A 13065-nucleotide genomic window follows, 5' to 3' on the forward strand; every position below is an offset into this window, starting at 1 on the left:
TGCAACTGAACGCCGTTTTTTTTTGGATCATAGGGTACCTACTTTAAATTTAGCCAATGCAATAAAGGAAGGAGGGTGGAATAAAAAAATATTAAATATTACGAGACATTTCTATCGTCTGTTGAAAAAAATAAATAATAATATTAAACACTATTATGTTTAGCTGTTGTTTTAATATTTCAATCAAAGTGACTTCCAGCTTTCTCGAAACTTTTTAAGCTAATTGATATTAAAAAAAGTAAGGGAACGACGCGCGACGGTTATTATTATTATTTAATCAATCTCATAAATTGTAATAGAAATTTGTTTGACAAATTTTTAATGCTTTTTTAGTGTATGTTTTCATTTATTATTTTGTATTTATTATTATTTTGCAATCGACATAAAAGACCACAAATCAATAAACATTTATATATTTGGTAATTCGATTTGCTTCGTTTCATAAAAACATTACTCATAGTACTATTTTGCCTGGCTTTTTGTCTGTATTCTAAAATATTTGTAGGCTGCAAAAGATGAAAATGGCATTATTAGTCAGAAAACCGAATAGTGAATTCTTAAGAATGACTGTAACTTAATATCAGATAAATTTTAATAGGTCTCTAATAAGGAATTGGATATTTAGTTATAGATATTTATTTGTCAAAAAGCTGTAAAACCAGTGTAATATAATTTTGTATTAAACTTCTACTTTGTTTACTTCTGGTTGTTTTATAGTGCTTAAAGAATGAAGCCAAGTTATTCGGTTGGTAGAGAAAAAAATTCGGTTGGTAGAAAGTAAATAAGTATTATTATAAATGCTTTAGTTGGAGTTGCCAATAATGGATGCTCGTCTAAATATTATTTTTTTCTACTTTACTTAACTTTCAATCACAGAAATGCAATATTGTACGAAATACATTTCGACATAGAAGAGTAAATTTTGATTTATTTGTATTTTAAATAATACAAAATTAAAAATTCAATAAAATATCCAACTAATATTTTATTAAATATAAAAATAATGAAATATGTTACTTACTTTTACTTAACTTTCAATCACAAAAATACAATATTGTACGAAATACATTTCGCAAAAGAAGAGTTAATTTTGATTTAATAATTGTATTTTAAATAATACAAAATTAAAAATCTAATATTATAATATCTAATCTAATAATAATATAAAATATCTAATATTTTATTAAATAAAAAAATAATGAAACATGTTTATACAGGGTGGGTCTTAAATAAACACATATATTTTCAGGACTGGTAGATCTCGATAAAAGAAACATAACTTCTCTTTACCGGTTTTCAGATAGTCCAAAATAACGCAGTTCTTTACTTACTTACTGAAAATAAAAAAAAATGCTTAAATTTTTAGAACCACTGTATCTTTTCTGTGTTTGCTTTCTTGTAAATTCAATCTACTACCTATGTTGCCATATTATCAAGAAATTATGATTTTTAACTAAAAAAATACAAAAATTCCTTATACACACGTCCGTACCACAGCAAAAAATTTTCCATTTTTTTTTTCAAAAAATTCCAAATTTTCAATTTTTTTTTCGGGAAGTCGTTTTTCTGGGGTCAGTTTCTGGGATCGAAATATACTAACCCTAAAAATATTTGCGCTTATTTAAGATTCACCCTGTAGAGTCAAACGATCGAATGACAGTAAACCAACAAACACAGAACCACACACCAACCAAAACACAGTACGATGGATAAAAAGTGGCGTTACGGTGGCCTTTGAAATGATAGTCAGTAAAAAACAATTTTTGAAATGATTGTCTTTGATAGACAAGAAATTTTGTGAAAGATATGACAAAATGATCAGTATTTCCGAGACTAACAATTTTTATAAAATTATGTGTAATTGTATATTTTCGGTGGTTAAGTTAAATTTTGTATTGTTTCTTAATTTGCTGGATAGTATCTAGCTAAGAAATGTATAATATGTTTTTATTAAAATAAACCAGATAGATTAGGATGTATAATCCCTAGTTAGTCTATAAGCTAACCAAATGAAATATTTTAAAGTTGTTTTTTTGCTGGATATGAGTGAAATAAAACTTAGGTGTTTTATTTAGTAACTAGTCGACGTTACCACGAATTTATAGCCTTTCTTCGGGACTCTAAAATCAAATCTTAATTTAATTTTTTCTCCATGTGCATATGGGTGTTATATTTAATTTAAAGTTACATTGATATCTAACAAAAAATCCATGTAATTACATGCAAGACAAATAGATTACAAATTAAAAACAGACAAAACATACCTATCACATAAAACGTACAATAATAGACAAAATATTATACATCTACAAATTTGTTGTTTCCCTGTAAGTGCCTTTCACATGGAGCGGATCGTCCATATGCTTAAAGTAGTAGCCCCCCCCCATCACCCCCATGAGCTTATATCAATATATTTACGTGGTCGCGTTGCGCGTATGATCCGTCCGGATATTTTCGTCTGACGGCCATCCGTCAAACCCCTGCGTCGACTGACCATCCGCGTGGACTATTATGATTAACGATGCCATATGATTAAATACGCTGTTTTACATGCGCGGATTGACAGCCACAAGTGAAACTACTCTATCATACCTTGAAAACAAATCGATAAGCGCGGGCAGTCCGGAAGAAATTTGAAAATTTTTATTCGTAAACAAATTACTAACATATAAGTTTTTTATATACATTTCTTTTTTAATTATATGACTAGGTTATAGGCAAGCAAATAGCAGTTATTATTATATTTTATACCACTATTTTAAAAACATATTTGTCACATTCCTTAATGTTTAAAGTTGCAAACCGTTTGTTTGTCTCTCAAGGACCACCAATTTTCAAAATTTCAAATCTCGAGAACTCCAGAAACGTCACTTTTTTCCAAAATTGTAATGTAAGCGTGTTTTATAAGATATTTAGATGACATATTTTAATCGTAACATACACATACATAAATCCGTGTTACAACATAGTAGGTCGAACCGAATATCCAAGACACTTATAAATGCTATTTAATCTTCAGATACAGCACTTTTAATGGAACAAGGATTCTCTCTTATAACAGTGTTGTGATTTTCAGATATTCGACAAGCGTTTTATTTGAATGTTTATTTAAAAGCTTTTATGTTTAACAAGTAATAAAAGCAGGTATTTAAAAATATATCTTTTAATGGTTATTGTTATTTGGTGAAATTCTGTAACATTAATATTGTAAATAATGTCTATATCTTTGTTAACTTTTTTTCTTGGATTTTACTTTATTTTTAATGGTTCATTTCTATAATTAGTATTAATTATTTTAATTAGCATTTTCTATTATTTGCATCATCATCATTTTCAGCTTATTCAACCATTTCCAATTACGCCTCCCTCACATATTTAGATACACTCTTTGTAGTTGGGTCCATTGGTTGTCTATTGTTGGCTATGCGAGCCCAAGTTATCCCTGCTAATTTCGCAATATCATGGTCCCATCTCAGGTTCCGTCTTCCTCTTAGGCCTCTTAATTCCTCGTGGGTACCATGCTATATATTTTGTGGTTCATCTGGTATCTGTTCTTCTTGCCAGGTGTCCTGGCCATTACCATTTGAGGGATTTGACTCTGTGCATGACATCTATAACCTTGATCTTTTGTCGTATCCACTCTATTCTTTTATAGTCTCTCTTGGTTATTCCTAGTATATTTCGTTCCATTGAACGTTGTGTGACTTGCAGTTTCCCTATGATGTCCCTTTTAAGTGTCCAGATTTTGCATGCATAGGTCATGACTGGGAGTACACACTGATCGAATGTTTTCTTCTTTAGATAAAGTGACATTCTAGATTTAAATATGATTGAGTTTCTTCCATAAGTACTCCATGCTAACTTAATTCTTCTGTTGATTTCTGGTAGTAGAGATCCCGAGCTGTGCATTAGTTGTCCCAAATACATATATTCTTCTACTATTTCCAGTGTTGTGTTATGTATCAGAATGACTTTTCTTTCCACTAGTTCATTGTACATCACTTTAGTTTTTGTTAATTTCATTTTGCTAAGTTCTTTATTGCTGGTTGTATTTAGTTCATTAATTTGTGCTTGTAGTTCTTCAGAAAAGCAGACACACGGAACTATTGGGGTATCAGTTTGATGAGTGCCGTACAAAAACTGTTTACTAAAATTTTAGCAGAAGAAGTAATGTCAACCAGAATTTGTGAAGAACAACAAGGATTTAGAAATAATAAGACTGCAATAGATGCCATATTTATCATCCGCTAAATAATCGAAAAGCCATAGAATTAATAAGACAGCTTTTATGTACTTCATTGATCTTACCCAGGCATTCGATAGAGTCCAATTAACTGATGTCATAACCTACTGCAAAACAGGAGAATTCAGTCGAATATTATAAAAGTTATCGAAAAGTTGAATACCGAGAAGTATACATACGTAAGAGCGGTCAATAAACTAAGCAGAAAAATAGCTGTGACAACCGGAATCAGACAAGGAGATAACTTAAGCCCAACCCTGTTCAACATCGTAATGGACGAAATCATAAATGAAGTAAAGCACTGGGAGATAAATAAATAAAAATAATATGCTATGCTGAAGATGCAGTACTCATTTCTGAAGACGAAAATATATCTTTTTTTTAATAGATAACTTACAAAAGCTTCTATATCAGTTCCAACAAAAAGCAAAACTATTTAACATGCAAATATCCGTGAAAAATCAAAATCCCTTACAATATCTAGAGAGCCTAGAAGATATGATCAGAGTGTAGAATAAGTGATGTCATTTAAATATCTAGGGGCAAATATAACAAGCACTAGGAATCTCAAAGAGGAAGTGAAAACCCAAACAACAAAGGCATAATTAATATCAGGATATTTAAGGGATATAATTTGGCGAAATAAATATATAAGCAAATTCAGAATTTATAAGGCTTGCGTGAGACCATTTATGACATATGCGATAGAGACTAGAGCATAGAACACAACAACAAAACGGCTCCTAAGAACAACAGATGCGAACACTAAGATCAGATATATCCTGGTATATCCTGTAATTATTACTGTATTGTATTATATGACCGGAAAAGAAGTGAGGATATAAGGGAAACATGTGAAGTACAGGATGTAGTAAGATGTGCAAGAAACAGGAGAAGAGAGTGAAGAGACCATGTGGACAGGATGCCAAACGACCTGTTAGTAAAAACTGCTAAGAAGATACCCAACCGAGGACTCAACACGCCTCGACCACCTATAAGATGGTATGAAAGCTGGTCTTCATCATTCCAACTGTTCTTAGGGAACCTTTGAAGAAAACACAGGACTTGGTCCTATCGTACGAAAAAGAAGAAGAAGACACAGAAGAAGTTCTTCAAGACTATTGACAATTAGGTAGAGAAAATCATTTAAGAGGTATTAATAAATAAATAAAAATTATATAGTTTTCAGGACTATGGAATCGACATATGGACATAGGACAATAGTTGCAGTGGAATAGGGCAATAGATACAGTGAAATAGGCATTGAAAACTAATGAACTTAACAGACGGCATGCAGATTTTGTCAATCCGAGAAAGTAACGGTAGGTCATAATTTGTATCAGTGCAATGAACCATGTGTCTAGTTGATGATAAACCATTAAAGTAAAAAGTAGTAAGTTAGCGTCTCCTTTTTGCTGCTAAGGTTAATCTGGGCTAGGTCTACTTTGTTTACGTGGAATCCGAATCGCCGTCCACGCCTCTATCATTGTCAATGGCCTACCGACTTGATGAGTGTCTAAATCGACTCCTCGATATCCGATCTCATCCAGCTTCAAACCAGTGTGTGTCAATATATTTTAAACTCTTGCCGTGGTACAACAGAATGACAGAGTTTCCAAACGATCACCCGTCCATTCACTACCATCGTCCAAAGTTGCCTAACTTCGGTGATCTATCCGGAACTGGTGTTTTGACGTAGCTGGGACGTTGCCCCCATTGACATTGAGCTGAACAGATAGTTCAGTCTCTAAATTATTAGATTTTGTGAAAAGTACAAATACGAATTAAAAATGTAGCTTCGATATTGGAGGAAAATATAACTGATTAAAGGACTAATTGGAGGGACATGAACGTTTATATATATGCCTGCTTTCTAGAATATGGAAAAAAATTTGACAGTGTGTTGCACCAAAAACTTGCCGAGATTCTTAGAATCACCGGTGTGGACGACGGGAACCTGCTCATTATTACCCAGTTATATTGGAACCAGACTGCAGAGATCAGGGTGGATGGCGGAACATCTGATGAAGTAGAAATTAGGAAGGGTATCAGGCAGGGAGTGTATTATCCCCACTCCACATCTGCTCCGAGGCGGTATTCCGTGAGAGCGTTAAGGATGGTATCAAAATCTATAGTACCTCAATTAACAATATTCGCTTCGCAGATGATACGGTCGTACTGGCTGGCAACATTCTACACCTTCAGAACATGTTGGACTGCATCGGTCAACATGCAGTACGGATTACACATCAATGTTAACAGAACCAAACTTGTATTTTCCAAAACACCGGGAAAGAATGTCCTCAGAATTAACAACAAGGTGCTAGAACACGTATCGTCCATAAAATATCTAGGAGCCCTCGTTAACGACGCTTGCGACCCCAAAACTGAAATTTTGGCGAAGATCGAACAGGCTTACTTTTGCTTCCATAAAAACCTTTTCCAGCCTCGAGAGATCTAAGCCTCGAACTACGCATACGTATGCTGCGTTGCTACATCTTTCCAGTATTTCTCTACGGCTCTGAGAGTTGGACACTCAAACAGACATTGGAAAATCGCATTAATATTTTTGAGATGTACTTGTATAGTCGTATGCTGCGTATATCCTGGATGGATACAGTAACAAATGAGAAGGTGCTCAGGCGCTTGAGCAAAGATAAAGAGCTCCTATCAACAGTGAAGGAAATGAAGTTACAGTAAGTCGGTTACATCATGAGGGGTGAACGATACGATGTGCTCAGACTAATCATTGAAGGCAAAATTGAGGGGAGGAGTGTGAAGAAGGCAAAACTCCTGGCTTAAGAATCTGCGTCATTGGTTCGCAAGAACATAGATTGAAATTTTCAGAGGCGCAGTGTCACGCACCATCATAGCCAGTTGGATCGCCAACCTCCGAAAGAAGACGGCGACCTAAGAAGAAGAAATGGAATCCACTTCACAAATTCTAATAACATCTAGGAAGATAATAGTATAGGATCGTGTGTTGAAAACAGAACCTGATTCCTCGATAACTATCCCAACTATACATATTTCTCAAGCCGAAAATCGTGGCAACATTATATTGAGCGATTTAATTGGATGGTGCGAAAACTCCCAACGCGATGGAATCAAAAACGGCGTCCGAGGCGGCGCCCGCGCCTCAAAGAAATATCGACATGTTGTAAAACACAAAAATGTCCGCCGGAAAAAATACCCACTGATTTTCGGCCCCGATTAGACTAAAACTAACAAATGTTAAATGCAAATAACCGACCGGCCGGCCAAAAAAGAGTTCGGCTCGGACGCCGGGGTGGACCTCGCTCGTTCTGAATGGGTGCCCGGGCCAAATGGCACAGTGGCGGCACCGGGTGGCCTACAGCATAGAGAATAGTCAAAAGTTCAACTTTAACAACTAGTTATCGTTTTGCTCGTCGTTTTGTGTCAGTTAAAATTATGAACATTCTCAGAAATTTGCCAAGAATGGAAACTTATCCTACATCAGAGAGAATTGGTATGATTCTATTAGTTTATGACTGCAGTGAGAATTCACCATTTAATAGAATACTTAAATGCTCCTAATTAATCTAGTCTTGACTTTTTTATTGGGTATGTTAAAAACAGTGTTTACAAAACTCGACCAACTATTGTCGACAACATGAGAGAAATGATTGTGACTGCTTTCCGAAGTAGAACTTCATATATACCTTTTAACACGAAAAGGCCTTTTGAAAAGAGAGGTATTTTATGCGGACATATGTTATTCCAACAGGAAAGGAAACATATTGTGCATTTGATTTCATCGAACTAATTTTTGTGTCATAATTATACGCTTATATCTAGTTTTAATTTTGTAATAATTAAAATACATTTTAAACGTGTATCTTTTTAGTACCGTTGAGTATTTTCCTCTATATCCTTTAATTTTTGTTAAATTAACAAAAAGTATATCACAGCCACTTAGATTTTAATAAATAATAAAAATCTACTGAGACAAAATCATAAAAATGAAAATATCTAGGAAAACCTTTGTCTGGAGGGGTAGGATCAAATAGTATTTTAAAGATATATATATTTTCCATTGAATACAAGAGTGACTTGCTTTTAAAAGTGGCCAATGTTCAGTATTAATTTTTTCTCACCCTGTATAACTTTTCGGATCAAATTTAACGTGTTGCTAAAACTGTAACTGGTTTAACGAGTCTCCGAAAGGCAACACTTTAAGCCAGAACCGATAGTACCGCACCCTTGAGCACTAACTGAACTAATGGATATGTGACAGACGTAATCGGTAGAATAGGTATCTGTATTCCATACTACGAAAAAGGCGGGCGGTTTAAATGTGAATCTAAAATTTTATGTATTTTTGAAAATATTACGAAATTAAAACTGCAAAAGATATAAAGACATTTTATTTTTAAAAACGGAATATTTGAAAATTATAAACTATTTTACACTTTTTTATTTTTATATGCTAAATTAAATTTGATAATACAAAACATATACTGAATTAATTATTGAATTATCGATAGTCTGTTTTTTGGTTCATCTCTCTAGCTTTATTTTTGTTGAAACTATTTGCTTTTGAAGATTTTTTCGTAATTTTTACATTACAACCATTCCTTTGCTTTTGGTCCTAGTCAATAGACCTAGTAAGTTGTGGTCCCGAAGCAGACCTTCTTGATATAAGATTTGCTTCGTTTAATCTTCTTCTTGCAGTCTCTTCACTTACATGTACGTTCACACAATATATATATGTAAGGTCGCGGTGATTAACTCCCCTCCTAAATTTTCTGCATGTACGTTCCTTAGATGCAATTCATTATAAATTTGAAAAGCTGGCAAACAGCGGTTTCTTAGTGATAAACTTACAATAAGTCGATGGTCTCGATTCAAAGTTCTCATAATGGAGAAGTTACTGGACGTCTAGCATACGAACTTCTCTCGAGGAAGATTACAATTTATTTCATTCACACCCTAATCTGTTAGCAACTTCTAGACTAAAAACCATATCTGCTAGAGTAATTACTCGACAGCCAACAGACAATAATAATATGATTTTTCAATAACAGTGATATTATATAAATTATAAGCACTCATAAGTCTGTTGACTGGGACCAAAAGCAAAGGCATGAGTTTAATGTAAAAATTACGAAAAAAATGTTAGTGCCTTTTCAAACGAATATCTCCAAACAATAAAGTTATTGAGATGAACGAAACAATAGACTATCTGGAAACATGCACCTGGAAAATAAGAAATATTTTCCAATTCCTTGCTTCTTTAACATATTCCACAGGGTGTTCCAAACTTTCACCATAATAACATTTTGTGTTCCAACGTATAATTGACAGATGGGAACTTTCATTTTTAATTTAGACAGAGGTACTAAAAAGTCAAATAATTTAGCTACAAATTGCTTAAAAGATCATCAAAATCAGTCCACTAGAACACAATATAACTTTAAAACACATTAAAATTTTAAGGTGTTCATTTTTCGTGCTGGTGAGTGTACTTAACATTGTAACACTTGAACCTATTACTAATTAAACAACATTTGGCAATTTTCCAAACATTCAATTCTACACCACTGTTCCCCCCTTAAGTTGCCACGATGTCCAACAGCGATAAAGCGATTTGTGGCGCGTCGTGGCGAGAACCACCGACACAGGTAAAAGAGAAGAAGGTGGTACCGAGCTCGATTTCTTCTTATTCTTTTTCTCCTCTCTTCTCTTCTTCTTCTTCGTCTTCTTCTCAGTTGTTTTATTTGTATTTTTTTCCACCGTGAGGGGAACCAAATAGCCGCGGTTTCGGATATATGTTTAACAAGGGCCCGGAGATGGTACGTTTTGCATTTCAGAGGCGTGTAGACGAGCCGATAAACATGGAGAGAACAAAACGAGAAACAAGAGGGACAATGTGAATGGAATTTCGGGACGAGGAATGTGTCGGTCGGACGGGCTCGGGGCGGTTCGGACTAGCGCCGATCGAATTATAGCGATGGAATTATGGAAAGATGCGATAGAAAAAATAAAATATTTATAAAACACTTGTTAATTTTTTTTTAAAATGCTCTATATCCTCGGATTTATGACGAAAAGGCGTAACTCGATTTTTGGCGATTTTGAGATATCAACGTCATGATATGCCCATTAGGTCATTTTTTAATATGAATTTGCGCATCTCAGTATCATACCTTTTTCATTTTATATTCATTTTCTCAATTACTAGAATTCTTTGTTATGATAAAGAGACATATGTTGAGATACAGTTCTTTGTTATATCAATGGTTTTATACTAATTGTTATACTTACAAGGAAGATAGAATTTGAGATAGGTCTTTTAAGTTATGAAAATCCGTGCGAAAGAAAATGACACATTCTGGCTGTTATTTTCTGATGGCTGCTCCATTATAAATTAGATCCAGATCAAACTGGATCATGTAGCATCCATGGAAGGGTCAAAACTACCCCCACCCCTACATAAATTTTAGTATAAATATTTTCCGATTTTTAATAAAATATATTTTATTTCCGACCGATTTCTTTTGGTAAAATGGCCCTTCTAGTATTTACTACATTTTTTGTTTCTTGTAAAAACGAGGAAAAGAATATATTTCCGAAGTTGACTTCCAGTAAATGTTTTTTTGTCACATCAAGCTATGGAGGCGCATAAAATCTAAATGTCACAAATTATATTTGACAATAAGCTTCATAAAAACCTTAAAAAAATAAAAAAAATTAATTAATTACCATTCAGGTATATTTTTTATTGATGCCCTCTAATCTAATGGTTAAACAAAGAGCTTTTGTATAAAGGTAAATTATGTGCAATTAACTTATTTTGGTTCAAAAAATACGTAGTTGTTCTATGTCCACGAAATATTGGAACTCTCTTTTTTGGAAAAAAATGGAATTTTGTAGGTCTGATTTGAAAAAATAAATTCTCCAAAAAAATTTCTGAAAAAATATGCGATGTGGAGTTTTTTTACAAGAGACAAAAATGTACTAAATACTAGAAGGACCATTATACGAAAAGAAAATATGTCATCGGTGGAGTTGAAAAATACTTCTACTAAAATTTATGTAGGGGTGGGGGTAGTTTTCACCCTTTCCGCACTTTTCTTGATTTTTGAGAAAGTAAAATATTAAAGCACTTAGTAAAACTTAAATTTCACCCAAAATTGCATTCAAATCGAAATAACGGTTCTTAAAATATGTTTAATATAATTTGAAAAAATGTGTTTATTTTTTTAAAGTTTGAAGTCCTCCTAAAAAAACTCCTTAAATATCAACTTTAAAATAATTGCATATAAATATACCGTATGATCGAATAAAAACGGCGTCAACGATGGCTATGAAATGAAGATCGCTGTCATTTTATATGTAAAATTATATGGGAAATGTCATCGACCGTCATTTCCAAGCCAACTGGACGCCGTTTTTTTTTCGATCATACGGTATTTCATACATATTTGAAGTAAAGATATATAAACTAAAGTACTTAATAACAAAAATATAAAAAAATTATAACAAGTATAACTACTATTGTTTTCTTCTTAGTTTTTTTAGAATTGAATATAAACACAAAATAATATACTTACTACTTTAAATCCTTTTTTATATTATTTCAGACTATTTTTTTCTTAGAATTCATTGTAAATTTCCGCGACTTTTATGAGATAATTTGTTCGTCTCTTGACCTTTATTTTTTATGGCTTTTAGATTTAAATCACAGATTATATATTTCATTTCATTCACCGCTTAAATATTATAATATTTAACATACCTATCACAAAGAAATCACAGTTCAATGAATCAGTTAATTCTGAAACATTTAAAGGTCTTAATCAACATATAAAAATATGATATACCTAGCACGTGTTAATATATTAAAATAAAAAGAATAAAATATTAATTAAATTTGATAAATGATTTGACCAGAAACAAATTTTTGTTATTTGCATGTCCATTACAATATGTTGTTAAATACACATACAGGGTGATCATTTCAGAAGTGACAATCGGAAATATCTCTTAGACAAAATGTGGTATCAGGAAGATATAAAATACATATCGGGCGATTAAAGAGAGAATGTGGCCTCTATAACAAAATTCTAAAAGAAAAAAATAATAAATCTAAAGAAAAGTAATAATTCATATCACCACTTTGGTCAGCTCGATTTGCTTGCTATTTTCACCACAATGCCTCTGGCGTATGTGCTGCTAACTATACAATGACCTGACAATTCTGGCTTCGCCTTGTGTCAAAATTTGTAATGGTTTTAGGTGGTTGTAAATAACACTTAGCAACATATAAACACTGGTATGATATTATTACTTAATATTGTGGTGAATTAGTGTTTTATTTCACCCTGTAGATGTTAAAATATTTTGATACATCCTAATACATACTGAAATACATCCTAATACATACTTTAGATTTGCACTTATACAAAATTACTGCCGTTTGCTTAATTTGCAAGCACATATTATCTGCTATTCCCGAAAGGCCACCTCACAACTATCCACTTAGGAATGCGGAGCACGATCTTTTTCTACCAACCCCGAGCTCAGAACTAGTTAAAGGCACAATACTGTACAATGCCAAAAAAATGTACAATCATATGAGAGAGTCACTCCAAGGTATATAAATTTGGAGCAATGTTTTATTATTTTGCCCATACCAATGCCAATATCCAAATTACTATGATCGTCGTTTCGTACATGTATTCGGTATTTACTATCAATCCAAATTGTTCCAACTCTTTCTCAAGTACCCTCAGCATGTAGCTCTAGCATCATCTTCTAATTTTTCAATTAGTCCGATCGCAAATCAAAATCGCCGA

At 33.0% G+C, this 13065-nt stretch overlaps 1 protein-coding gene across 1 annotated transcript in view; it reads left to right on the forward strand.

The window, feature by feature from the left end:
• LOC115875318 overlaps positions 1–6704 on the forward strand; it is a 38118-nt gene extending 31414 nt beyond the window's left edge. Inside the window, exon 2 of the mRNA XM_030890738.1 lies at positions 6121–6704. Within this exon, the coding sequence (XP_030746598.1) occupies positions 6121–6704 (584 nt within the window). The remainder of the gene's footprint in view (positions 1–6120) is intronic.
• The last annotated feature ends 6361 nt before the right edge of the window (positions 6705–13065 follow it).

The sequence above is a fragment of the Sitophilus oryzae genome, unplaced genomic scaffold (genome assembly GCF_002938485.1).
Source record: "Sitophilus oryzae breed Bouriz unplaced genomic scaffold, Soryzae_2.0 scaffold_1372_pilon_pilon, whole genome shotgun sequence".
Lineage (NCBI taxonomy): Eukaryota > Metazoa > Arthropoda > Insecta > Coleoptera > Curculionidae > Sitophilus > Sitophilus oryzae.